This window comes from Haemaphysalis longicornis, unplaced genomic scaffold (genome assembly GCF_048455015.1).
Source record: "Haemaphysalis longicornis isolate Haplotype H1 unplaced genomic scaffold, Haemaphysalis longicornis Haplotype H1 scaffold_9, whole genome shotgun sequence".
Taxonomy (NCBI): domain Eukaryota; kingdom Metazoa; phylum Arthropoda; class Arachnida; order Ixodida; family Ixodidae; genus Haemaphysalis; species Haemaphysalis longicornis.
In genome coordinates this window covers 116,150,453-116,176,932 of record NW_027526460.1, presented here as the reverse complement: position 1 = coordinate 116,176,932, position 26,480 = coordinate 116,150,453, and the positions used below count along the sequence as shown (strand labels likewise).

General features: G+C 47.8%; 1 protein-coding gene across 1 annotated transcript in view; it reads left to right on the top strand.

Moving 5' to 3' along the window:
• The window catches only part of LOC144153374 (DNA polymerase theta-like), a gene marked incomplete at its 3' end in the record, with an annotated part of 93,379 nt that overhangs the window by 44,412 nt on the left and 22,487 nt on the right, over window positions 1–26,480 (top strand). The window contains 4 exon segments of the mRNA XM_077685027.1: window positions 3,415–3,596; window positions 10,764–11,049; window positions 15,388–15,634; window positions 19,553–21,459. Of these exon segments, the coding sequence (XP_077541153.1) occupies window positions 3,415–3,596; window positions 10,764–11,049; window positions 15,388–15,634; window positions 19,553–21,459 (2,622 nt within the window).

Here is a 26,480-nt window from a genome sequence, read left to right as displayed (position 1 = left end):
TATTTTTCGCGGTCCCGCGAGATTCGTATCATCGAGATTCTACTGTATTTCCAATTCCCCGTCAGCTAGCCATAGAAGTCAATGCAACAAAGTCCTCGCCACAACGAACCATTTGTCAGGCTTGCTTTCGCTTCAATGAAATTTTCGATGATTTGGGCTGGGTTTGAACAATTATTTTACAATAAAATAAGCATAGCGCCAGCTATCTGTAACTTTTTATACATTCAGGACGCTTAGTTTCACCGAAAACATGCGCGTTGCGACCACACCGCCACCCAAAACAAAACAAAAAATAACTCAGGCGCACGCCATTGCTTGATGGTGATAACGATGTGGCTGGCCGTCTTTACACGAGGCGCAGGCCCGCTTCGCCAAGGCGGAGCCCCAGAGCTACAGCCAATCCGTATCCAGTTGAAATTGCATGAATGTGCTCCGCTGCTGGTGCGGTGCCGTCATGTATGCGTTGTGAGCAGCTGTCCTTGCCGTTTTCCTTCAACCATTCTTCATAGCCAAGAGCAAAAGTCATGTTTGCGTGTTTGGTCTTGAAGCCTAGTCATCCTATCTTAGTCGCGAGCGCGCGGTCATGTTAAATGCAAGCGCGCGCGTCTTGCCTGCCAAGGTCAGTAGCTGCCGTGCCCTGTCGAAGGATAAGATAATGGCACTGCTCCTGCCACAAGCGAGAGGGGGGCTTCCGACAGCCTAGCAGCTATCTGCAAGTAGTCAGCTCGGTGGACACGCCTTGTTGTACAGCGATACGATACGTTTTGCGCCTGCATATCTTCACACCCCTCCGTAACGCCTTCTTTGGGTGCAGTGAAAAAACAGATAACCATTGGTATGTTTGTTATCCGAATAAACATGAGTTATGGCGCGTCACTCCTTTTTCTAAACATTGTATTATGCTGCCAATGTTGCGGGAACGTACGGGGCTATTTTTCTGGCCTTTCCGTGGTGTGTTGGGGCAGATTTCGCCTCAACGAATTTTCGCCTCAACGAAATTTTTCGCACGTCCCGTCAATTTCGTTGTAGCGGGATTCGACTGTAATAACTCAATAATGTACAAAGCCGGAATAGACACTGTAGCACACAGACGGACTACACGCGGAAACACGAAGGTACGGATGACGGCGGACAAAGAGTCATGCTCACAGACGGCGATCGCCGAGACGAGATGGTCTGGATGTGACGACTCGCGAGACGCGGTTCCCTGGCCACGGGGAGGTTACTGGAGTCGTTGTGGAGGTGTCTGGCTGGACAACCACGTGACGGTGGCCGATGGCCAGCGGCGGGACGGAAAGGCTTAGGCCTGCGCCGCGGCGAGGCCTCGCTGCCCGCGCGCCACGTCACCAGAACACCGCTCACTCCTAAGGGCACAACAGCTTCTTGTCGTCTCCTTGGCAGCTCGGGAGGTGGCTCGAACGGGAGAGCCGGCGACGGTCCTCGGGCCTACACCGCGAGGGTGGCTGTCTTCCTGCCTCAGAGAACGAGCAGCTTCTCCTTCTTCTTCCTCATACCTTGCGTCTTTTTAAACTACTTAAACCCAGAAATTTTGGTCTGTCTGTCCATCTGTCTGTCTGTAACTTGATTCAGCCACCTGGCCAAAGTAAATTGCTTGCTGCGCAATAGTCTCATATACTCACAGCAAAATGTAAACGTCTAAGCCCGGTTTATATGTTCATACTTGTCAACTTTGTTGAAGAAGAACAAGGCATTACGCAAATGTAAGACAGAAAATTAATACACAAGGGATATTTACAGTGTTCCTTTATTAAAAAACTCTTGGGTGCTTGGTTTTTCGATAGCAAATGACATCTACTGCAGAAAACCGCCGCCTCCTGGCAGCATATGAAAAATCAGGCGGCAACAGCAACGAAAGGTCCCACTAGCTAGGTTCCACGTTCTGCTTGGAACGCACGTGGAGCATGGCCACACGGTTCTATAAACCTTGTATCGGCCGCCTCCATTCACGCACGTCCCCGCCGTATTGCAGTGCTGGCATCGAGGAACCCTGCCTGTAGCAGTGGAATGCGGTAAATTCAAATCGCCTTGCGCAAACCTTTAGTGTGTTTACCTTGGGATGAGCGCGACGGTGCAGGAAATGCATGATAGGTGAGTGGGAAAGCGAAGAGGGCACATACTTTGCAAATGTCTACAAAGACTATCGTCTTTTGACGACATTTGCAACGAAAGGAGCAGATACGCGGCCAGTTTTTTTTGCCTGCTACACACGTGAAGTTAGGTGGATTGGCCTCTCGATTTGTTGCAGGGACACCTCATCACAATCCTGTTGACAGTGCTTATTTTGCAGACACAGCTAAACAATATACCAACCTGAAGAAACATATACAGCAAGTCATCTAGTTACGTAGTAAGCTAGGTAAGATCTTTTACATAAACAAATGTGTAACGTTGCTTGAGTAGTAGCTTTTGTCCATCCTTTTATGTGTAAAATATGCGGGCAATACGCGGGTATATATTTGTTTCGTTTTGTTTTTTTGTCTGTCGACGGAAAGTGGGGTGTGGGCTGTATGCAGGGGTGGGTTATACGCACGAAAATACGGTACATCTCAGCTGGTAACTTAGAAGTGGTGGTCGTTTTCTGCCTCTCTAATTTCTTTCTATTTTTTCCCCCACAATGTTTCTTGAGCATGAGTCTTGCTACACTGTCCCCTCCCTGGTTATCCCTTTGAGGGTTTTTGCCATATATGTACAGCGGCGGTTTCCCGCAAGGTCTTTGCCATACGGGTACAGTTTTGACCCTCCTTTTGAAATTTCACTGCATAATGACAATGCCTGCTCACTGGGAGGTGCTGCCATCTCGTAGGGCTTACAAGAAGCGTTTGAAATTTGATTGTGCTCCCTTCTTGCGGAGATAAACAGAACTCTCTAGCTTCAGCACGTCACGCGTTCTGTGTCAACGCCCTTTCGTGGTTTCAGTTTTGCCGCGGGATTGCAATGGAGGCGCACACAACTTGATTTTTATCTTTATTGGCACTCCCTTGCAAGGGTGGGGGAAGTTTATTTCTATCTATATTTGCACTGCTCTTAGCTTGTTTGTAGCCGTAATTTATCACCGTAAAGTAATTTGACGATCTGGGAAAGTTTCTTTAAAACAAATTCTGCCTTCAAAGGGTTAATGAAGGCCAGGCAGGCATGTCAAGTTAAATACAATTTGGCATCATTTGTTGTGGAGTACTTTGTTTCTTTTTAGCTCTTCGCCAATCGTTGTGCAAAAGCTGTGCTGTCCAATCAAGCCCATTTTTATCCGTCCCGTTTATAACAAGCTCATGCTTATGAATAAGGGTCGGACTGTGATAAGTGTGGGCATTAGTTCACGTTAAGAGCTCTGCCATGTGATAATCAGGTTTACCGTGCGTGGGCGTGGCCAACTTCCGTGTTCCCTTCACTCGACAGGGGAAGGGGAGGAGCGGTGCTACCGGCCCAGCCAGCTGGGCCGCGCGGTGCTGGCCTCGGGCCTCTCGCCCGACGACGCCCTGGCCATGGTCGGGGAGCTGGAGCGCGCCCGCCGCAGCCTCGCCCTCGACACCGACCTGCACTTGGTGTACCTGGTGACACCCGCACACCTCAGCGCTCAGGTGGGGGGCTGGCAAATCGAGAAACACTGACTGTGCTCCCAGTCACATTTATTCTAGCTCAAATTGTCAGTGCTCATGCTTGTTTAAAGGGACAGACAACCGATTTTTGTTGAGTATATGATCTCTATCCCAGGGGTGAGGCAACTGCGCATATTGCGCAGTTTTGATACAAATTTGTTTTCCTGCGCCAGGCTGCTGCAAAAGCTTGAAATTTTCAAAAATTGTGCCAAACTGCTCCGAAACGGTTTGAGGGCCAAGGATTTTAATGCTACCATCAGTTTCAGTAGAGAAAATGCTTACTGGCGGCATACTTTTCCAACATCTTTAAGGTTACGCTGTTTGTAAAGGTTTAATTGATTGATCATTAAATAAAAACCCACATAAAATTGTCCCCGAGATAGTTTTTTTGAAAGTTGCAATGTCGGGTTGCACATGTTATATTTTGTGAGTTTTTAAAGTTTTCCCATCGGAAACCATTGCAAAGTCCTGTAGAAAAAATACTTGTGTACTGAGACGGCAAATAACTTGTGCAAGGTGATGAAAAAACTGCAATTTTAGGAGAGCCGTATCTCCGGAACGACATTACTGGGCGCCGCCATCTTGATGTGGTGAAGATTGAAAAACATGACTGCCGGGCGAAGCAGTTGCTCGTGGTTCAGGCAGAGTGCTCTTCGCCAACTTCTACCGTGGTTTTGGTTATTGGGGTGGCTGGATTCACATTTATTCGTTTGATCTGTTGTGGGGAGTTGCGCGACTGTAAAGACGGGAGTTCACCAAAAACAACGTGGCGCCCGCGAATTCGCCATGTTTCGGCCTTGAGTGTGACGCGCGGTGCGTGCTTGAAGTGAAATTTGGGACTCATTGCGGTGTTATAAAACGCTGAGTTATTGCTGCCTGTGACAGCGAGCTTGCGAGCGGCGATAATGAAACGATCGACACTGCAGAAGTGGCGGCGCAGGCTACATCGCTGCAAAATGTCCAAGCAGAGTCCGATAGCCGGACGGGCTATTACGCACGTTAGTAATAATAGTTCATCTGTTTGAAGTGAAATTTAATGCCAAAACGGAGGTGGGTAAACATACCAACGTTACTCAAATTACGATCATAGTGAACGTGCACCTTGTGACGACTGTCACTTCGCTTTGCGCAACTTTTGCCGTGTCGCGTCTACACTTGTGCGTAAAGCCGAGTCTGGGATTACAAAAATAATTTCGGCATTCCCATGATAATAAAAGCGCCTAACGATTGCTTAGTTTTTCGTTTGGATATTTTCAACGGACCTCCACTCTATGCATACAGGCTAAGAATTTAAAAGTGGTTTGTAAAAAGGTAGTGCAGTTCGTACCTTGATACTCTCGTAGAAAAAACTTGTTGAAAGGCTGCTTCAGTGTTATGCACATTCAAAACCGATTAAATAGGGCACATTTCCCTCCCAAGTTGCCAAAAATGTGATTTTTTAGGCTCCTAAAGTGACATAATACATGTCGTTCATCTGCCCCAAATCAAGGTTCTGCTGCTCCAAAATCAAGATTTTGCTGCTCCAAAAACTGCTCCCAAATCTCATTCAGCTGTCTCATCCCTGCTATCCCAAATGAAAGCCAGCATTTTATATAGCCCAGTAACCACAAGCAATTTATAAACAGATTGGTGGAAATCATTTTAATTTGGCACCAAACATTCTGAAATCGAAACGGTGGTGGTTCATAGTGTAGAAACTTGACATTACAATATGCGTCCTGGTCACGTGACCTGCAAACCTAGCAGCTACTGTGACTGCTGAAATGTTTATTCACTTATTAAAAACCTCGTTTATTCACTTATTGAAATTGAAAAGTACGTTACCGTGCTACTGTATGTCATGGTTGCCAGCTTGATTTTTGGGAGGACACATACGGCTCGTAGATCGAAAAATTTCGATTTAGGAAGTTCTGGGACGTTATCAGCAAAACCGTTCCTCATTAAGGTGCTTTAAGGGGTTTCCTTTCATTTGGGATAGAGAACATATACTCGACAAAAATCGGTTGTCTGTTCCTTTAAGGGGGGACATGACTCTTAAAACAACTTTTCTTAATTTTCAAGTAAACTCTGTGAAACTTGCCAGTCTTGATGCTTTTTTCCACTAATTTCAAATATGCCATTATTTTTTTAGTGAATCAATTAGTTCCAGAGACAATTAGAGATAATTAGCCATTTTTGGAGGAACAATGGACAAAACGATGCTAGTCATAAAACTGTAATCTTTATATTTCTTGATACTACGAACCCTGCTCAATGCAATAAGAGAATCGGTTTTTTGATGCGCCTCTTGGAACTAATTTTACAGCTCATTAAACTTTGGTGTTTGAAATCGGCACTCAAGATGGTTCCTTGTCACTGGTGCCGCGAAGGTTTAATGAGCTGTAAAATTAGTTCCAAGTGAGGCATCAAAAAACTGCTTCCAGGGGTGAGACAGCTGCGCATATTGCGCAGATTTGATACAAATTTGTTTTCCTGCACCAGGCTGCTCCAAAAGCTTGAAAATTGGTAAAATTGCGCCAAACTGCTCCAAAACCGCCAACGATTTTAACGCTCCCATCAGTTTCATAGGGAAAAATGCTTACTGACTGCATAATTTTCATTACCCGCCAAGTTGATGCTGTTTGTAAAAATTAATTTATTGATCATTCAATAAAAAACCCGCATAAAATGGTCCCCAAAATAGTTTTTTCGGAAGTCACAATGTCGGGTTGCACATGTCATATCCATACGTTTTTAAAGGGACAGACAACCGATTTTTGTCGAGTATATATTCTCTGTCCCAAATAAAAGGGCATCACTTAAAGCACCTTGACGAGAAGCGGTTTCGCTGATAACGCTCTAAACTTTTTAAATCGAAATTTTTAGATCTACGAGCCGTATGTGTCCCTCTCAAAAATAATGCTGGCAACCATGACATAGAGTAGCTCGGCAAGATACTTTTGTCTGTATGCAAAATGAAAAACGATATTTAAAAAATTGTCCCCAGCTAAAAAAGTTTGTATCGCAGGCTTTCCTATTTCTTTATGTGTTTTTTTAATGCAACGGTTTATTTTGCACGAATACGCCATCTGTTGGGATAGACCATGGTTTCTCAAAGTGGGTTCCGTGGAACCTAGGGGTTCCTCAGGGTTCCGCGAGCCACTGATAAATTTTCCCTGGTTCCACAGTCGCAAAGTCTTATATGGTGAACTTGAGGTGCTATCGATCTAAGGAACCTCCATTACTCACGCCCGAGTGTCAGTAAGCACATCTTGGCGCATAACAGAAACGCGCGAGCTGCGCAATAAATCTCGCCAGCAACTTGCAGCCAGCCAGACTCCGAAAACGGGCCACGTGGTTAGACTAGTATTGCACTTGAATCTCGGTCTTATATTACCCCCATGTGCATTTCTCCTGTTTGGAGATAGGTGCCGCTAGCGTACGCATTCGCGTAAAGTCGACGGGAAAAAAAAACGGTACCCTTGCTTGCTTTTGAATTTATTGCACGTTAATGTAGCATGAACGGAATGAAAAATGGCGGGAGGGGGGAGGGGGGGTTCCTTGGCACTTAACGGAACTTAGCAGGGTTCCCTGGGACCAACATGCTTGAGAACCCCTGGGATAGACGATAGGTAGAATCTGGCTTCACGTTGTGGAGGTGGGAAGTTCAATTCTCCCCGGGCACGACGTTTTTTTTTTTTTTTTTCTTTTTTTTAAGCTGCCGTTGGCGTATTTGGAAACGGAAATCAAATATTTTGGCAGAACAAACGCCCCTGACTCAGGCAGAATCGTCAAAGCTCCTTCGCTGGGTCTGAATTGCTGAACACTGCCGTTGAATGTGGGCATGGAGGCTCAGTTAGCCACACTGAAAGCCACCCAGCGACGGTGGGCGGTGTGTCTTTAAAATTTTCAAAACAATGTTTAGAAATACATATGCCATTTAACCTTGTACAAATACTTGTGTTAAAAGGTTTTTAATACGTAAATACAGTCGAATCCCGCTACAACGAAATTGACGGGACGTGTGAAAAATTTCGTTGAAACGAAAATTTGTTGAGGCGAAATCCGCCCTAACACACCACGGAAAGACCCCAAAAATAGCCCCGTATGTTTCCGCATCATTGACAGCAAACAAACAATGTTTAGAAAAAGGAGTGACGCGCAATAACATCATGTTTATTTGGATAACAAACATACCAATGGTTATCTGTGTTCACTGCACGCAAAAAACGCGTTACGGAGGGGGGTGAAGAAATGCAGGCGCAAATCGTATTGCTGCACAACAAGGCGTGCCCACCGAGCTGATTACTTGCAGATAGCTGCTAGGCCGCCGGAAGCCCCCCTCTCGTTTGTGGCAGGAGCAGTGCCGTTATCTTATCCTTTGACGGCACGGCAGACGGCAGCTACTGACCTTGGCAGGCAAGACGCGCGCGCTTGCATTAAACATGACCGCGCGCTCGCGACTAAGATAAGATGACTTGGCTGCATGACCAAACACGCAAACATGATTTTTGCTCTTGGCTATGAAGAATGGTAGAAGGAAAATGGCAAGGACAGCTGCTCACGAGTCACAACGCATACATGACGGCGCCGCGCCAGCAGCGGAGCACATTCGTGCGATTTCAATTGGATACAGATTGGCTGTAGCTCCGGCTTGGTGAACCGGGCCTGTGCCTCATGTAAAGACGGCCAGCCACATCGTTATCACCATCAAACAATGGCGTCCGCCTATGAGTTTTTTTTTTGTTTTGTTTTGGGTGGCGGTGTGGGCGCACCGTGCATGTTTTCGGTGAAACTAAGCGTCCTGAATGTTTAAAAAGTTACAGATAGCTGGCGCTATGCTTATTTTATTTTAAAATAATTGTTCAAACCCAGCCCAATTCATAGAAAATTTCGTTGAAGCGAAAGCAAGCCAGACAAATGGTTCGTTGTGGTGAGGACTTTGTTGCATTGACTTTTATGGCTAGCTGACGGGGAATTGAAAATATTTCGTTGAAGCGGACTTCGTTGTAGCGGGATTAGACTGTAAACGTTTCAGCAGGTACAGCAGCTGCTAGGTTTGCAGGTCACGTGACAGGGACACATACTGTAGTGTCATGTTTCTGCACTACGAACCGCCCCCTTCCAATTTCAGGTAGTTTGCTGCCAAATTAAAATTATTTCCACCAATTTGTTTAGAAATTGCTTGTGGTTACCAGGCTATATAAAACGCTGGCTTTCATATGAGCTATACGCGACAAAAATCGGTTGTCTGTCCCTTTAAAGCTTTCCCATCGAAAATCATTGCAAAGTCCTGTATAAAAATACTAATGTTTACTGAGGCGACAAAACTTGTTCAAGTTAATGACAAAACGGCAATTTTCTGAGCGCCGTATCTCCAGAACGACATGACGTACGTATGCGGGGCACCGCCATCTTGGTATGGTGAAGATCGGAAAACATGGCCAGCGGGCGGAGCAGTTGCTCGTAGTTCAGGCTAGTTCACTCTAGTTCAGGCAGACCGCTCTTCGCAGATTTCTACCGTGCTTTTGGTTATGGGGGTGGCTAGGTTTACATTTAGTCGTTTGATCTGTTACGGGAAGTTGTGCCACTCGAAAGGTGGAGCTCATAAAAAACAACGCGGTGCCCGCGAATTCACCGCGTTTCGTGTGAGGCGCAGTGCGCGCTTGAAGTGAAATTTCGGACTCATTGTGTTGTTATAAAATGCGGAGTTTTTGCTGCCTTTGACAGCGAGCTTGCGAGCGGCGGGAATGGGACGGTCGACACTTCAAAAGGGGCGGCGCAGGCTACATCGCCACAAAATGTTCAAGCAGTATCCGATAGTGGGACGGGCTATTATTGCACGCTAGTAATAGTGGTTCATCTATCTGAAGTGAAATTTAATGCCAAAAGGGAGCTGGCTAAACATATCAAAGTTACTCAAATTACGATCGATCGTAGTGAACGTGCACCTTAGTGTTTGAAATGGGAAAGTTGGTGGGGTGCGACGACTGTCATCTCGCTTTGTGCAACATTTGCCGTGGCTGTACACTTGTGCCTAAAGTCGAGTCTGGGATTACAAAAATAATAATTTCGGGATTCCCATGATAATAAAAATGCCTTACGATTGCTTAGTTTTTCAATTTGATATTTTCAACAGAACTCCATGCTATGTATACATAAAGCCTAAGAATTTAAAAATGGTTTCTAAAAAGGTAGTGCATTTAGTGCCTCGTGATACTCTGGTAGAAAATCTTTATTAAAAGGCTGTTTCAGTGTTATATACATTCAAAACTGATTAAAAAGTGCTCTTTCCCCCCCGAGTTGCCAAAAATTTCATTTTTTGGGCACCTAAGGTGACATAATAAATGTTGTTAACTGCTCCAAACCAAGGTTCTTCTGCTCCGAAATCGAGATTTTACTGCTCCAAAAACTGCTCCCAAACTTGATTCAGCTGTCTCACCCCTGTGCTTCGATTATTGCATTCATCAGGGTTCTTAGTATCAGGAAATATAAATATTACAGTTTTATGACCAGCACCGTTTTGTCCATTGTTCCTCCAAAAATGGCTAATTATCTCTAATTGTCCCTGTAACTAATTGATTCACTCAAAAAATAATGGCATATTTGAAATCAGTGGAAAAAAGCACCAAGACTGGCAAGTTTCACAGAGTTTACTTGAAAATTAAGAGAAGTTGTTTTAAAAGCCATGTCCCCACTTGAGGGCCATACTGGTGTCGGCTCCAGTCTGAGGTCCCTTAGCTCAGAGTCATCATTACTACCCATATCTGCTTAGACCCTTGTGAGGCAGGCAAGGTGCGTTTGTTACCTGCAGGATTTACGGCTTCTTGTTCGGGGACAAGAATAACGCACCACTGTTCCACATAGCCGTGCACATTTCGTACCGGCCAAGGTTTGTGAAACCCCCACAAATGAAAATAGAGACCCTGCAATCCAGAAGAGTGACAAGGCCGTGCACAGCCACAGTTCGGCCACATGTGTTGTGTCATTGTTGTGGCAGGAACTGTTACCAGCAGTGCACACCAGTCCACGACAGGCCAGTCCATGATACGCTTCTTTCCAGCTTTGCGTGGAGCTCTTGCAATGAATAGCGTGGATGCCTTCGAGCTTTTTCGGACATGCACTCAACAGAGTTGCCTGTCATCTCGCACCCCTGCCTGTCCTTCGCAGCTGGGCCCCCTGGACTGGGGCCGCTACCAGGAGCTGTGGGAGCGTCTGCCGCCCGCCCAGCGCCGAGTGGCCGCCATGGTGGATGTGGACGAGGCGTGCATTGCCCGGGCGGCCGGCGGCCGGGCACCAGGCCCCGGCTACGCAAGGGACGCCTGCTGCCGCTTCTACCTGGCTCTGGCTCTGGATCGGCTGGCCTCGGAGCGGCCCCTGGCCGAGGTGGCCCACACGTTCGCCTGCGCCCGGGGCCTGCTCCAGTCCCTCCAGCAGGGGGCGGCCACCTTCGCTGGTATGGCGGTTGTGGACACTCCCTTTTAGAGTTGTTCAACATAGGGAGAGCATGCAGGTTTGACCCCAGCTGTGGTGGCTGCTTTTTGGATGGACCCACCGCGGTGGCTCAGTGGCTAAGGCGTTGCGCTGCTGAGCACGAGGATGCGGGTTCGATTCCCGGCCACGGCGGCCGCTTTTCTGATGGAGGCGAAAAGCAAAAACGCCCGAGTGTACGAGATTTTGGCACACGTTAAAGATCCCCAGGTGGTCAAAGTTGATCTGGAGCCCTTTACTACAGTGGGCCTCATCGCCTGCGTTGTGTCGGCGCGTTAAACCCTACAATCAACCAATCAGCGCTTTTTGGATGGAGGCGAAAAGCGAAAACGCCCGCGTGTCGAAGTTTCAGCACACGTTGAAGATCTCGAGGTGGTCGAAATTAATCCGGAGTCCTCCACTGTGTTCAGCTCATAGTCCAGTTGTAGCTTTGGAACATTAAGCCCCACCATAATCTAATCTAATCTAATGTAGCTGTGGCTTTCACCGTATAGCTCTTTGAGTGCTACAGGTCGGCTTGGAGAGCAAGACTAGCAGCAACGGTTTTGCAGGGACCCCCCACTGTACAGAGGCTGCTAAGAGGGCACCATTTTTCCTGTTAAATCTGCCTGTGTTGCACGCTGAGGCTTCGGTAAATGGGTAGCAGTTTCTTCATCAGTGATCACTCACATGCTGTTCCAACATTTGATGCACCAAGCCAAAGTGCCATGCTTCTTTGAAGGTCTTAAAGGGACACTCAAGTAATTTGTAAACATTGTGATACAAAGTCGACTGCTTATAACGTAACCGCTTATAGCGCGGGACTGGATATAATGCGGGTTTTTCTGGCCACCGGTAGGCCTCCTATACCTTTTAAGTACATGGTTGCTATTTCGTGCTGTTGATGGTTTTGCTACACTGTACTTGTAAATGTACATTGCAAGTTAGGTATGTCTTGTGTGTTTGCTCATAATGTTTATGTTCATATTTCTTTTTTGTTGTTGTTGTTGTTGTTACTGCTATAAAGCGTTAGGGCTGTTTGTTACTTCTTATACCGTACATGTATGCAGAATGTAGATTCACTGTTTTCCATGCACATTTTGTTAACTTGTCTACCTTATGCTTCATGGTCCGTGGTACTTTTTTAAAGTTTGTATGATATGCTTTGCTTGTTACTCTACATGATTAACCCTTTGATAGGCTTGTGCGAATATTCGGGCGCTTCGAATATTCGAACGAATATTACAGTATTCGAATTCGCTTCGACTCGAATTTAAAATTTCCGATATTTCGAAGTATTCGGAATGAACGAATATCAAAACTTCGTTCAAGTTTCGGTTTCGTTAGGCACGCCGCAGTGCCATCGACCTCAGTCCTACAGCTTGACTACATGTGGAGCCAAGACAAGCTAAGCCACATTCAAAGCGTTGTCGCTTCGTCCCAGCCTTCGCGCATGTTCGGCAGGGTAGTCGAGACTCCTGTTTCCTTGTTTCAAACAATGAAATTGTTCCCACTGCAACAATGGGAAAAACTTCGGCTATCGCGAACGGGCCTGCGCGGCCCGGCGGATGATACAAACGAGCCGGCGAGGCGCTCGACTGACGAACAAGCGAGAGACGGTGACGTACGGGCTCTTTCTCCAGGAACGGCCGAGCTGTTGTTTTCTGTTCGCGAAAACGCGCCGCGGACTCCACAGGCGCGCTGACGCCGCCGCGAAACCACCCGCACGCTGCCGGCCGGCCGCGGCAACCAGGCGGCACCTTCGGTACCGAAGTGGTGCGGGGCGCTCGAGCCACCGCTTCTAACTGCTACTTAAGATACCGCTCAAAGCACACACGAAGTTTCTTGTGCGGTAAACGAGCTAACAATGTGGGCGAAAATGGTGCTATAAAAAATCTGCGCCGCGAGTGAAAGCGCCTATGAAATATCTGCCGGGGTGCTAAGCCTAAACGTCTCCTGTGGAGCCAGCCAGCTGTCTCGAGCGCTTCGAAACTGCCGCCCTGAGGTGCACGCCTTCCCATTTGCGCCAGGCTCCTCCCACTGCCACGCGCGTCATTTTCTGATAGAGGCACAGGCGACCGCGAGCGCGGAATCGCCGAGGCGGGCGTTAAAATCGCGCGCGCAACGCTGACGCGCATGAATCGCATGCAAAAACGCTCCTGAAGTGAGCTTGGGCACCGCGAGTGAATAGACAAAAGTCTAGAAATTACCGCTCGGCGACATGGAGGTTAAGAACAAGCAGAAAAACGTCACGGATTTCTCCATGCGAAAATAAGAAAAGAATTAAACGAAAACTTTTTTCAGAGCTCAATTTCTTGGTCTGTGTTGGTTCATACGAATTTCGGATGATACGAATATTTTTCGCGGTCCCGCGATATTCGTATCATCGAGATTTTACTGTAGAACTTTTTTACCGGAATGTCTCAGTGACACCTGACAGCTATTCGAATTCGCTTCGAAAGTATTCGACCCCTAGGACTATTCGCTTCGAATTCGCTTCGAACTAAAATATCACTATTCGCACAAGCCTACCCTTTGAGGGTCGAATTTTTTTTTTTTTTTAAACTTTCCCTGGTGGTCAAATTAGTTTATTGCGGATTTGGAATGTACAAAATGTCTAAAGTCAGGATTAAATGGTAAAAAATTATCAGGGACAGTATTTTGGGGTCAGCATCACTTAGAACTGAAAAATGTTCAATAGTATTTCAGAGTGTGGTATTCCTTGAAACACAGGTCTACGCACAGTGCCTTATCACAGTCTGCACGTATAAAGCGCATGTCCAAAAATGAGCTGTCTTCTTCCGAAGAAAGACTGTCTTCCGATTCAGACTCGGTGAAAGGAGCAAACTCAGAGTCAGAAGAGTCATCGCGGTCGGTGTCATCAGAGCGGGCAGTTCGTTGGGCCATATCGCCGCTTTGCCGTGCATCTGAAGAACTCGAAGACAACCCAGTAAACGAGGAGAGCGAGAATAACTCATGCGCGCCAGTGATAAACAAGCTAATAGCAGCGCCAATATAGATAGAAATCAACTTCCGCCGCCCCCGCAACGGAGTCTCCGATTAGGTTACTTCAGTTCCAAGCAAGGAGGGCAAGAATACCTAGTGAGCGTGGGTAATAAACAAGATAAGAGCAGTGCCAATATAGATCGAAATCAACTTCCGCCGCCCCTGATAGCGAGCGCCGATCAAGTTTCGCGTGCCTCTGATGCGATCACGCGGCGAAACTGAAACCACGAAACGCGTTGACACGTACAGACGCCGCAACGCGCCGAAGCCAGAGAGTTCTGTTTTTCACCGCAAGAAGGTAGCACAATCAAATTTTGAACACTTCTTGTACGTCCCAGGAGGTGGCAGCACCTCCCAGGGAGCATGCATCGTTAATATGGCGCGAAATTTCAAATGGATGCTCGAAATCGTACCCGTACGGCAAAGACCTTGCGGGACGGAAAACCGCTGCAGTACACGTACGGCAAAAACCCTCAAAGGGTTAAGGGGGCACATGGGCCTTTGGGACCGAAAAATTGCCCAAAAAAGCATTTTTTTAGGTACCACTTTTCTCTTGATTTACACAGTACTTCCTCCGAAAAGTCCGTGCATGGAACGGTACCAGATACTTATAAGAGCCATAGAGGCTTGATTTCAACAAAAGGAAACAATTTTCCCATAATTCCCCATTTTTTCGCCACGAGTGGTATCGCAGTGATGCAAAATTCTCTAGAGGTACATCCCAGCATGTAGTGCAACTAGGAAGTTGATTTCTTTTGCACTGTGAAGCTGAATGTGTAAACCATGCTATATGGGAAGTAGATTTTTTATTTTGTGTTTCAGTAGTTGTTTATTTAGCATTATTTCTAATAGGCTAGCAGGAGTAGTTCAGACATACAAGTTAGAATTGATGTAAACTTGTACGTGATTGCAAAACAAAACATCTGCTTCCCACATTTCATTCTTCACAACTTCCGGTATCTATTCATGCCTTGCTGGTAATCTTTAGTTGAAATAGTTTTTTTACTATTGTTGTCAAGAACAATCAAGGAAAATTTTTAATTAACTCAGAAACTAGTCCCCTCTCATCAAAACTAATTATATATTTGAAATCAGAAAAAACTAGACAAGCCCATGAAGTTTCGTCAAAATTGGTTGAAAGCAAAAAAATAGTTTCTAAGGCCAGTGTGCCCCATGATTACGTAATTGGAATTTGATTACACTTTCATACGCTTGCTGCTATTGCCTTGTATGTGGTTTCCCCGGCTTTTTTTTTTTTACCTGGGAAATCACACCAGTTTCTGGGAAATATGAACTGCACTGAACTGCACTGTTGCAGGCATGGTGTGTGTGCTGTGCCAGCGCCTTGGCTGGCGCCACCTGGGGCTGCTGGTGTCAGAGTTCCAGGCGCGCCTCCACTTCGGGGTGCAGCCCGAGCTCTGCCCGCTCCTGGCCCTGCCTTCCCTCGACGGGCCCCTCGCACGGCTGCTCTTTGACATGGGGTACACAGACCCCACTGCCCTCGCCCAGGCCGCACCCAGGGAGCTGGACATTGCACTGCGCAACGCGGGACCCTTCCAGGGACGGTACGCGCAGGAGAGGCATTGTATTTGCACCCGGTGCGGCGGGGAGGTGGCATGCGGTGCAGTAAGAGAGTAGAGCACACTGTTTGGCAAGTTGGTGCATATTTGGTAAAACAGAGCGCGATTCAACAACGACGACAGAAAGACGACAGAGCGCCTGTGTTTGTCGCCTTTCTGTCGTCCTTGTTGAATCACACTCCAAGTTTTACTAAGTAGGGGAGGGGTGTAAACAACTCAGGAGGGGGGAAACAGTAGGCAGCCACTGCCAGAAATTTGTGGTTTCGTTTTCTTCAAGGGACGCTGAAGGCAACCAGCAAGTTGGTTTCAAACGAGAGCCTGACCTTTCCAGAGCCATCTTAGCGTTGATTCGGTGCTGAAAGATTTCCGTAAAAATGCAGATTTAGCGGAAGTAACACCTGTAATCGTTATACACTCAAACTTCATTATAACGAAGTTGAAGGGGAGTCGTAATTGTTTGGTTATATCCATTATATTGTTATACCAAATATAAAAGTTTACGGCAAACTATGTTTAGTTGGGTGCGCAATTATAAGCATGCAAAGAAGGAAACTGCCTTGTGGCTCACTGTGTACCACTACGCGTAACCATGCATGCGACAGAAATTGAATAGACGGCAAATATTTTGCTTGCTCGATGCGCACACTGTGTATTTTATTGTTCGCTAGACATAGCTGGAAAAAAGTCCATGATGCTCCTATGTTTCGGACTCCACATGCGAAAGACTTCCGTTACAGTAGCGGCAACCACGTTGATGCCATTTTCGCTGTCGCCATGGGCGCCGAAGGTACGATGTTGGCACGTCGAACATGTGTGCACGGGAGACCACGGTGTCTTCATTGTTGCTTGCGTCGGCTTGTCCAGGGACATCTGCGACAATAGCATCGTCGGTTGGCGCAGCGATCAAATTCTGTCGTAGTGGAGAAGGTACAGCACACTTAGAGAGCACTCATCTCCCTCGTCAAAAAAATGGCATTTGATTAGCTCAGCTAACCCTGGATACGCAGAACGAAAGCTTCGCTTAGCCTGGTTAAGTCGAGGTTTCACCTGTTTAACCTTTGATTTAGCTGTAATTCTTATACTACTCGTCCAAAGCCTGCCTTTGTCTACAGTTGTGGTCCCATCCTCGTCGTTTTCCGAGCCGAACACCTCATCGGGTAATTTCGGCGGGGTGGTCAGACGCTGGTTACCACCGACAGCTCAAATCCAACAGCTACCACGCATCGCTGGGGGAAGGCAGCCCAGCCTTGCTCTCATTCATGGCCAAGCTATAGTGAACTAGAATAGGGGTAGTGTGCCCAGAGGCGCGGCCGGAGTGAAGCCGCCGCTGTCGACAACGGCGGCCGCTTGCGGTGGCACTGCTGTCGTAACCACGGTAGGGACGCCACAAACGAGCTTGCGCGTACGTAGTCGCGTAGGCTCGCAGGGAAACACCGCACGTATTACCGCAAACGACTGGGCCGGCTTGTAATGATGTACACTTTAATACCATGCGTAAAAAGCGCGGATGTGCATTCGGTAGAAGCCTCACACGAGTGAATACGAGGTGAAGAGTGCAGTGCGTGATGAGCAAGCGCGGCGCGAGTCTGGCTGCTTTCTTGCGTGCTTCTTGATGAATTCCAATGAAATTACAAACACAACCTGCATTCTTGCCGTTCAAAAACGTTGATTGCAGTCCGTGTTCTCGGTTCTTAACAATAGCTTAATGCTTTTTATAGATGCATACCCGCCTGAAGGGAAGAGGCATAACCGGCTGTTGCGTGCTGCAGAATAATTTTGTAATTAGTGAGAAAGAGTTACAAAATTTGATTTCTTGTTTAGCTGATGTTGTACTAACCCCCTTAACCCAGCACGCAAAATCTACGGAGGATTACTCGGCCCGCAGTGCCGGAGTCCATTCTAATAGAATAAGTTTTTTTTCCTTCTTGAAATTTTTTTTTTCTTCCTTCGCTTATTTTTGCGAGCGAACAGTGTAGTGGATAACTGGTAAGACCAAATACCCATTAAGCATACGTGCACTCTCCTCCCGTACCGAAGAAAATTTCAAATACTCAAGCCCTTAATTTCTGCCCAAAGCAGCAGAGGCAAACATTTATTTTGTAAGGCCGGGCTGAGCATAAAGACAAAGTAACCGCCTTATTTGCTCAGTTACGGCTCATCTCAAGGTGCTTGGATCATTCCCGTGGGCCAGACTTGTCCATGTTTACTCTAACAAAGAAGTGAAGCCGTACGACAGTATAAATTTCACAATATCCTTGCATAAGAGTCACAATTGCGACCTCCTTGGGCAGCCTGATGCGAATGAACATCACACCTTCTCGGATACTAGTTCCATGGTACAGTTCAACACAGATGTGCAGCAAAACGTTGTGTCGTTTTCTCCACGAAGTGCATGCTTTGTCCAGAACACTGAAGGTGTGTGCTCGGCGTTTTTAAAAAGTCATTTGGCTGTAGAGATTAATCTATCGCAGAAGACACGGCCTCGGGTCGTGCAGCTTCGCCAGTGAAAGTCTCCTGCTCTTGTGAGTGCTCATTCAGCGCAACGTCGTCTTCACTGCTACCACATTCGGTACTTTCGAAACGCCCTTTACGCTTTGCATTGGGTCACGATTTTGCTTCTTCCCCAGCTTATTGTTTCCACTTTCTCGGCGGCCTCCCCCGCGGTACTTTCTTCGATGCGTACTCAGGTAAGTTAGGTAGAATAGTCGGCACAGCATCTGGTGCTAAGCCTGGCTTTCCACGAAAATTACGGACCCCTCGTCCCTGCATGACATTAGCGTATCGCGGATGACGGAGCGTCGCTCGTATACACAGCGCAGTTGTCGTTCAGCGCTTTATTTGCACGTCGGAGGTTCCTCTCCCAATGTTCTCTTCGAGAAGCCTCTCTTGGTACCCTAAAAAGGTCCACCTTAAGGCCACTTTTCTTGTTAACATAGCCGGTCTTGCAGCCCGGCGCATAGCAATGGTTCTGCCTACTACCGGGCTTATTTGTTTCCTTCGTGAAGGAGACTCACAGTCCAACAAATACGCGCCGCACGCTACATTGATGACTTCCCAGTTCAATGAAAACAAAATAACCAAACGCGCACCAGGAATGGAATCACAGGTGCAAAATGAACTCGCCACAACCATCAAACCACCACGCCGGAACGCACGCAGATCGAGGAACGCCCACGCAGCTCCCCTACCGTGGTTTGAACCGTAGCGACACCAAGCGGAGCGGGTGAAAACTATCAAAAGTCGAGGCCGCCGGCCTCAGCGCGCCTCATTCGGGCGCTCCGCAGTGAGCACACTACCCCTATTCTAGTTCACTGTAGCCAAGCTTGTATGCACGCGGCGAGTCACGTGGACTGACACAAACCAGCTGCCGAGAGTGCGTGCGCCAAGCCAGCAGCAATGGCGGCAGCGGTGAATGCGGCCCTCTGCTCAGCTCGGCCCAGTGAATCGCATAATGTGCAGCTGCGGTAAAATGATGGTCGAATTCACCACAACGGCGAAACCGCTTGACGAGACTAGTAAAACTTTGCTTTAAAGCATGTGCACTGGGTAGACGCACACAACCATCGACTAACCTTGACTGCACAGGGAACCTGGGGAACTGGTTCTAGAAGAGAGTGAGACTACCTTGTGCTACCTCTCACCGCCATCACGTGGCACACGTGCCTGCTCGCTCCGCCCCGCTGGCTGAGCAAGCAGCCAGCCACGCGTGGCTAAGGTGCGCATGGCTGTGAAGTCACTGCAGGAGTTTTAAAACAGCCGTGCCGGACGAGTGTCAAATTCTGACGTATACTTTACATGCCGTGGTCCGGTTTTTCTTTTGGGGGTGGTGAAACTAATATAATTCGTTATATCCATTGACAGCAGCCAATCAGTGTGTCTCCACAACCATGTTACCGATTTCAGGGGTGAAGCTCGCACCTGGCAGCTTGGCGCACACGGCACGGTGAGCACCACACAGCTGGCGGACATCTTGGTGCAGGAGGCAAGGGCGGTGGTCGAAAAATCCCTCGGAGCGGCCATTGCATGGGGGGAGCAACAAGCCACCAGCACCCAAGCAGCCTCAGCGAGGGGAGCTTCAGCTGATGGCACGACTCAAGACGACGGGCTTCAAGAAACTGAGGAACGAAAGAGCACATCACCAGGCATCACGACGCAAGACAGTTCTGGCGACTCGCAACGCAGCGACTTGCCGCCCTCTTGCGCAGCGCTTCCGTTGAGAGAAGTCCAGGTTGTTGCATCACAGCGCGCTTCTGTTGAAGGACGAAATGGCCAGCCGTCACCCGAAGCTGTCATTTTACCCGAGGAAGCCGACAAATTTGACCCTGTGGGCGTCATTAGAAAAGAGGAAATTTCACAGAGCAGCCAAGCTTTGCAGTCTCTTCCGTGGCCTTCCTTGCAGCCAGGAGGCACCATCGCACACCTTGGGTCAGAAGCACACGACTCGGACGACAGCGAGCGGCTGATGCTGGACGAAATCCTTGGCAGCCTGCCTGTTGGGCCACCGAGCTCGCAAGAGGATGCACGCAAGAGATCTGCGGATTCGCCGGCTTCGGCGAAAGTTCCCGACACTGACTTGGACGATGCCATCCTGTTGTGGGAGAATGACAGCTCTCCCCTCTTTTCGCACACAGCCGAACGAACGAGACAGTCGCAGGCACTGCCGAATGCCAACCACCCTTTTGTTGCTTCCCCTGGAGAGAAGTCTTATAAATTGAGCGGTAGCTTTAGCATGGACACCCAGACGCTGAGCGCTGACAAAGAAAACACCGCACCGCTGCTGCCAAAAGACGGCACACCCGTCAGAATGAAAGAGGCGCCTGCCCGAATTCATGATTCCAGAAAAGAAGGAATAGTCTGTGCTTCTACCTACACAGTCCTCAAAAGTGCAGCAGTCCACGTTGCTTCGAGTGGAGGCAGAGGAGTGTTGACACCTCAGTCTGGCAAATCTGGCAGGGACGATGTAAATGCCTCGCCCGCTGCTACAACGAGCCAGGAAGGGTGTGGAGAAATGGGGGAGTCATTCTCCTTTGGGAGTAGCAGCCCTTTTCAAGACACGATTGTTCCGCGAGCAAGCAAGGTAAGGAGTCCGCCCGTGGCATCTTCAAGGAGCGTGGAGCAAGCTACAGACCAGGTCGCGGGCACTTTGTCTCCGAGAAGGGACTCCTACAGGTTTAGCGCAAGCTTTGTCCTGGACAGCCAAACGGTCAAGGCCATGGAAGGCATCACGATTCAGGCTGCTGATGTTCATGACACTCCAGATGTTTCAAACGTTGTCACAAAGGACGGCGCTGCAGACGACACACTCCCGAAATCACCACTTCGTGAGTCTCACTCGTCTGAGATCTCCCTGGGTGCTTGTTCCCTGGGAGCGTCCACCCTGTCCGAATTGTTCAGTTCTCCGGGGTCCGAAGCCCGCCAACTGGACCGTAGCGATCCCGGCAGCGAGCGGAGCACCCGGTCTTCGAAGTCGTCGGGAAGCCGCAAGAGAAGCGCTTCTGACGGCGAACTCTTCCCGTCGACGGACGACAGCGACCTCTCGGCGGACTCGCTTGCCGATCAGGTGCGGGAGGCCTTTGCTTGGGAGCAGGTTCGATCCGTGGATGAGTTCATCCGACGTTGGGCGAAGCACAAGGAGTTTGCGATGGCCTTGGCCGTAGCCAAGCACGTGGAGAGGGAGACGTCCATTGGGCTCAGGAGAAGCGCTCGACTCCAAACGAAGCCACGGGAGAGCCCCTTCGTCACTGACGGCAAGTGTCTCAAAGGAATTGCCGTCTGCTGGGAGAACTATCGGGCACACTTCCTGCCGCTGGGTGAGTGTTGTTACTTTTTTGAACAATTTCATTTTCGTTGGAACACTAGCTACTACAGGTTTTCCCACTCAATTTAATCCAGACGCCATCTAATTCAATCCAGATGCCAGCGAATCCCGTCGCCAACCAAATTAATCTAGCTGTCACGTGATTGTTCAGAAGTGTTTCGTGCGTAATTAGGCACAGGTTTGCTGACTTTGTGGCACGTGGTGTGGTAAAAATGTGGTGTTAGTTGAACCATTCCGTGCAAAATATCTTATGCGCACAGCTTAGTGGACATTTACTAACCCGCACAGACGAGGAGAGGGGTCTTGTTTGATCCTTTGGTGCCGTGTGCTGTGAGCTGATCGTCTGCGAGAGCGCCGTCGATGACTCACGTCAGAAGTATCATCTGCTCCTCACATAACAATGCCTTCAGAAGTTCCTTCGATAAAAACACATTTAAATGCCCTTTGCGTTGTGATTTTCAATCAATGAAATCTTTTCTGCAGTGTTAAATATTATTTCCGAATTATAATATCGTCTGCTCGCGTCAGAAATATCGTCTGCCGGTGTAACAATACGTGAGCAGACGATACTTCTGACGATCTCGCAGACGATCAGTACACGGCACCAACGGATCAATTAAGACCGCTCTCCTGGTCTGCAAGTGTTAGTAAATGTCCAGTAAGCTGTGCGCTTAAGATATTTTGCACATAATGGATCAAGAAACACCACGTTTTCACCACAACATGTGCCACAAAGTCTGCAAAGCTATGCCTAATTACGCCCAAAACACTCCTGAGCAACCACCTGACAGGTGGATTAATTTGGTTGGTGACAGGATTAAATTGGTTGCCACCTAAATTTGCTGGCATCAATTAAATTAGATGGCACTTGGATTAAATTGCCTGGTGCCTGGATTAAATTGAGCGGGAAAACCTGTAGCTGTTGGGTGTGCACACTCTGATAGTACGCTGCCAGTCCTTTTACGATGTGGGTCAGCTGCACACAGAAAGTCTAAAAGAAGTAGATGTTACAGTGTGGCAAGAACTTTGATGCAGGCAGAAGATGATGTCCACTTCTGAAAAAAAATGCTCAGGATACAAGTTAATGGAAAGGCAAAAAATTAAGCTGTGGACCAGAGGCTGAAAGAGATGCGGGGGGGTAAAACAGTCTCCCACATCAAGGCTCCTCATAGCCAAGACGTAGTTGCGTTAAATCCGAAATTAATATTCCAGTGCGAAAAGTTTTGGCACTCCTTAAAAGGTTCGTTATCAGCTTATCGTGTCTAAGTCGTCGACTTACCCATTGAGTGCTTTTGCGATTGGTTTCAAGTGATGCTGAATGAGAACAGGTATGGATCAAGAAGGCAACTCGATGATGAGTGAGGGCTGACGAGCATGTGATTATTACTGAGAATGTGCTCACATCCACAGGTGCATATTTGGAAGTATGAAAGGTACTCATGGGTGATACAAAGTGGCATGTTCCTCACAACTGTACTGAATTATCGTCAGGCTGACATTTTTAGTTTGAGCCTGTTTTAAGGGGCCATGAAGAGGAAAAACAGCGGATACCTGCTGATACGTCCCCCGGACTTACGACAGCCCGCTTCTTACGACAGATTGCTGCGGTCCCGGAAAACTCCTCGTAGAAACAATGCATTAGAAACCCCCGATGATATGACGCTCGGGAGCACACGGTCCGCTTTATACAACGGACCCTGGTGCGGATAAACCGGCGTGTTTCCAATCTTTTAGACCGCTTCGCTGCCTCGTCTCGACCTTTCTTTATTTTAATACACTGCTTGATGTGCGAAAGTCCGCAGCCGCACCAAACCACTTACTGAACAAATGCAAGCAAGCAGACGGGTACTCACAAGTGGGAGTTAACCTTTGATGGTCTCACTCGGCAGCAGTACGCCAACGCGCCAACCAACGTTGATAGATACTTTTTCAGTTTTGGAACTGTACCTTCCCGGGCGGGTGCAAGTTTACCCTAAGCGCTGAGAGGGCGCTCGGGTCGTGAGTTGCGGTGCGTCGGCAGCAGCGGCGGCCGCGGCGGCAGCGTTCACGGCATGCGCCGGTCCGTTGAGCCCAATTGAGCCGGTCCGTTGACCCCGAGGTCAAACTCCGGGAAACGACGAAATTCAACAGAGCTTCCTGCAAGTTTGACGGATTCGTAAACTATGGTGACATTGCCACAGCAGACACCAACAAATTGGCGGATGCTCTGGTCATCGTGTTTAACCCCATGTTTGAGTCATGGGTCCAGCCTATTGCAAGTTGTGCAACAAATGGCGCCGCACCAGGATGGGTGTTGGCAAAAATTGTGTTGAACGTGGTGCTGGAGTTGAATGACCATGGTGCTAAAGTGGTAGCAGTGATCAGTGATGGTGCAGGAAACAACAAGTCAGTGTGGACACATCTTGGCATCAGTGGAAACACTCACTGACGCCCAGTGCAAGATTGCTCACCCATGCATTGACGGTGCATTTCTGCACCTCGTGTGATGTACCACACATTATCAAGTGTGTAAGAAATTACAGTATGAAGCACAAGTACAGGCAGGTAAGTGTACCCATAATCTGTTCAAACCAATTAATACTTGGAATACCTGACCTTCGTTAACGAGCCTTCCCGTTATCGCTTTAATGTGGGGCATTTGAATTACAGATTGGGGAGCACCAAGCAAACGACCATCACTATGAGCAGCTGTTTGAGGCAGAAAAGAAGGCCCACATTAAAGTCGTACCGAAACTGACGGAGTGCCATGTGAGGCCCAGAGGCTTCAAACCATGAATGTGCGTATAGCCACTCAGGTAGGATATTTGTGACGCATTATTTGCCGCTATAACCTCCTCGAGGCCATCACCTCTTTTAGTGACTGGTGTTGGCGTTTTGATGCAACGAATTGCATGTGAAACATTGTACAAGCACACTAAACGTGCATTCAGCGACGTCTCATTCTGCAGAACTGTGTAGACTTACAATGGTTTGAAATGCTAAACAATGCTAAAATTCTATTTCAGCTTTTCAGCCAGAGCGTTGCTATTGGACTTAAGTTTTCCGGCAGCTAAAAGTACCTGGCTTCGCGGACAGCACTTTTACATTGCTGATGAATGACCTTTCTGACATTCTAAATACAAAGGTTCCTCCGGCTGGGATCAGGAAAGGTTCCCCCAAGATTCAGGTAAGCATACTAAAGTATATAGTACACAAAACACTAGAAACAAACATGCGAGTCTTGCATCGGTAAGCGGAGACTGGTGTTTTGGAGTACGATTGAGGCTCGGCAGTCTCATTCTTCGTTATTGCCGTTTCTTGTATTGCAGTTTTTGAAGGATTTTCTGGAGATGATGAATGGGGCGGAATCAAACAGGAATGTCAAGCTCTTTGCATCTGCTCAGACTGTCGAGTACATCCGTGTCACACTGATGTCAGTCCTGTCTATAATTGATTTCCTGCACAGCAAGGGCGTCAACTATATTCTTACAGCGAGCTTGAACCAAGATCCATTCGAGGTAACTAAGTTGAAGTGCTGCTGCATTAAATGTGGTTAAAATGCGTCTTTTTTTTCTTTTTAGAGATTCTTTGGTCTTGTGAGGTCATTTGGAGGCGATGAAGACCATCCGACGGTGCCGAAGTTCAGCCAAATATTTCGTCTACTTTCACTGTACACACCTGTAAACATGGCTGTGAAAGGGAATTGCGAGACTGGTAGCGACCACGTTCTCGTGCATTTGATTCAAGCCTTGGAGCAAAGCGTCAAGACGCACTCCGCCAGAAGTATGTTTGGAAAAGAGCATGCATGTTTGGAAAAAACTCATGTCTATTCCATTCATAGAACTGTACAGTGCTACTGATGATCATGGCTACAATTCTGCACCAGAAACGACAGCACTATATCACTTGGCTGGCTATGTTGCTTTTAAATTAAGCAAAAACACGTTGTGAAAACTGTAGAAAAGAAGCCCTGGGGTCGCAAGATTCCCTTCCTCTTGAAACCGTGCTCGTAATTGAGCGTGCCTTTGTCACGGAAAGTCTTGTATTCCCCTCCAACAAGCTGTTCACCTGTATCAGCTCTGTGGAGCACATAATCAGGCAAGTGTGCAAGGGAGAGACATTCGGGGACCTTTTCTGGGATGTTCTGGATGCCCTTATTAATTTTAAGAAAGGTACAAACATTGTTGGCTGTCCAGAGCACGCCGGGAAGTTTACAGCCGAGCCTGATACATTTTTATTTGGTGACCCGCGTGCACTTTTTTGCACGACTTTTAAGTGCCAAGGGAATGACAGCGCAGTTCGTGCGCAAAAAGAACGAAAGAAAGCGAAACTTTTTTAGACAGAGCCGCGACAGCAAAAGTTTCACCAAGGGAATGTAGTTTGTGAACACTATTGTTAATAAAGTTCCTCTTTTTCCCATTTTGAAAACTGAGTGCTCACTAAAGTTTTTCTTTTCCCATTTTGGAAACACTAACTGCACGGATCTAAGTAAGGTGAAGTTTGAACCTGGGTTAGTTGCTTCCTTTCTTCGTCCTTGTGTGTGCGCAATACTCCTTGTGCATCGCAATACCCACATATTGGGCAAGCCCATGTCGAATATTTATTCAAAATAAACAAAATGAACGTTGAGAATTTCGCATGGAAGAATACAACTTGGCACTTGATGGCTCCGAGTTGCGCAGTCGCAGAACTCAAAGCGGGCAGTTTGAGGCTCGGAAAGTGGGCTACTCGGATGTCTATCACAAAGAAAGCAGTTGTTGCGCGTGGCTGCGAGGAAATATCATTTGTGATGCAGTAAATATGTGCGATTGGCATGGCAAGCGAATTGGTGTGCACTCTTGAAAGCCACTGCTACGCGAACTTTTATTTAAAACGATGTCGCTCTTGATATTTTAGCCACCGCTCAAAGTCCCTGGGCGTACGTACATTACTCCTTGCATAATGCGGTCCGTTTCAAATAAATCGCGGACTGGAACGGCCGCAACAGAATGATGAGCAACTTCAGAGAACAGTTATTCCTTTTGCCGTACGCAG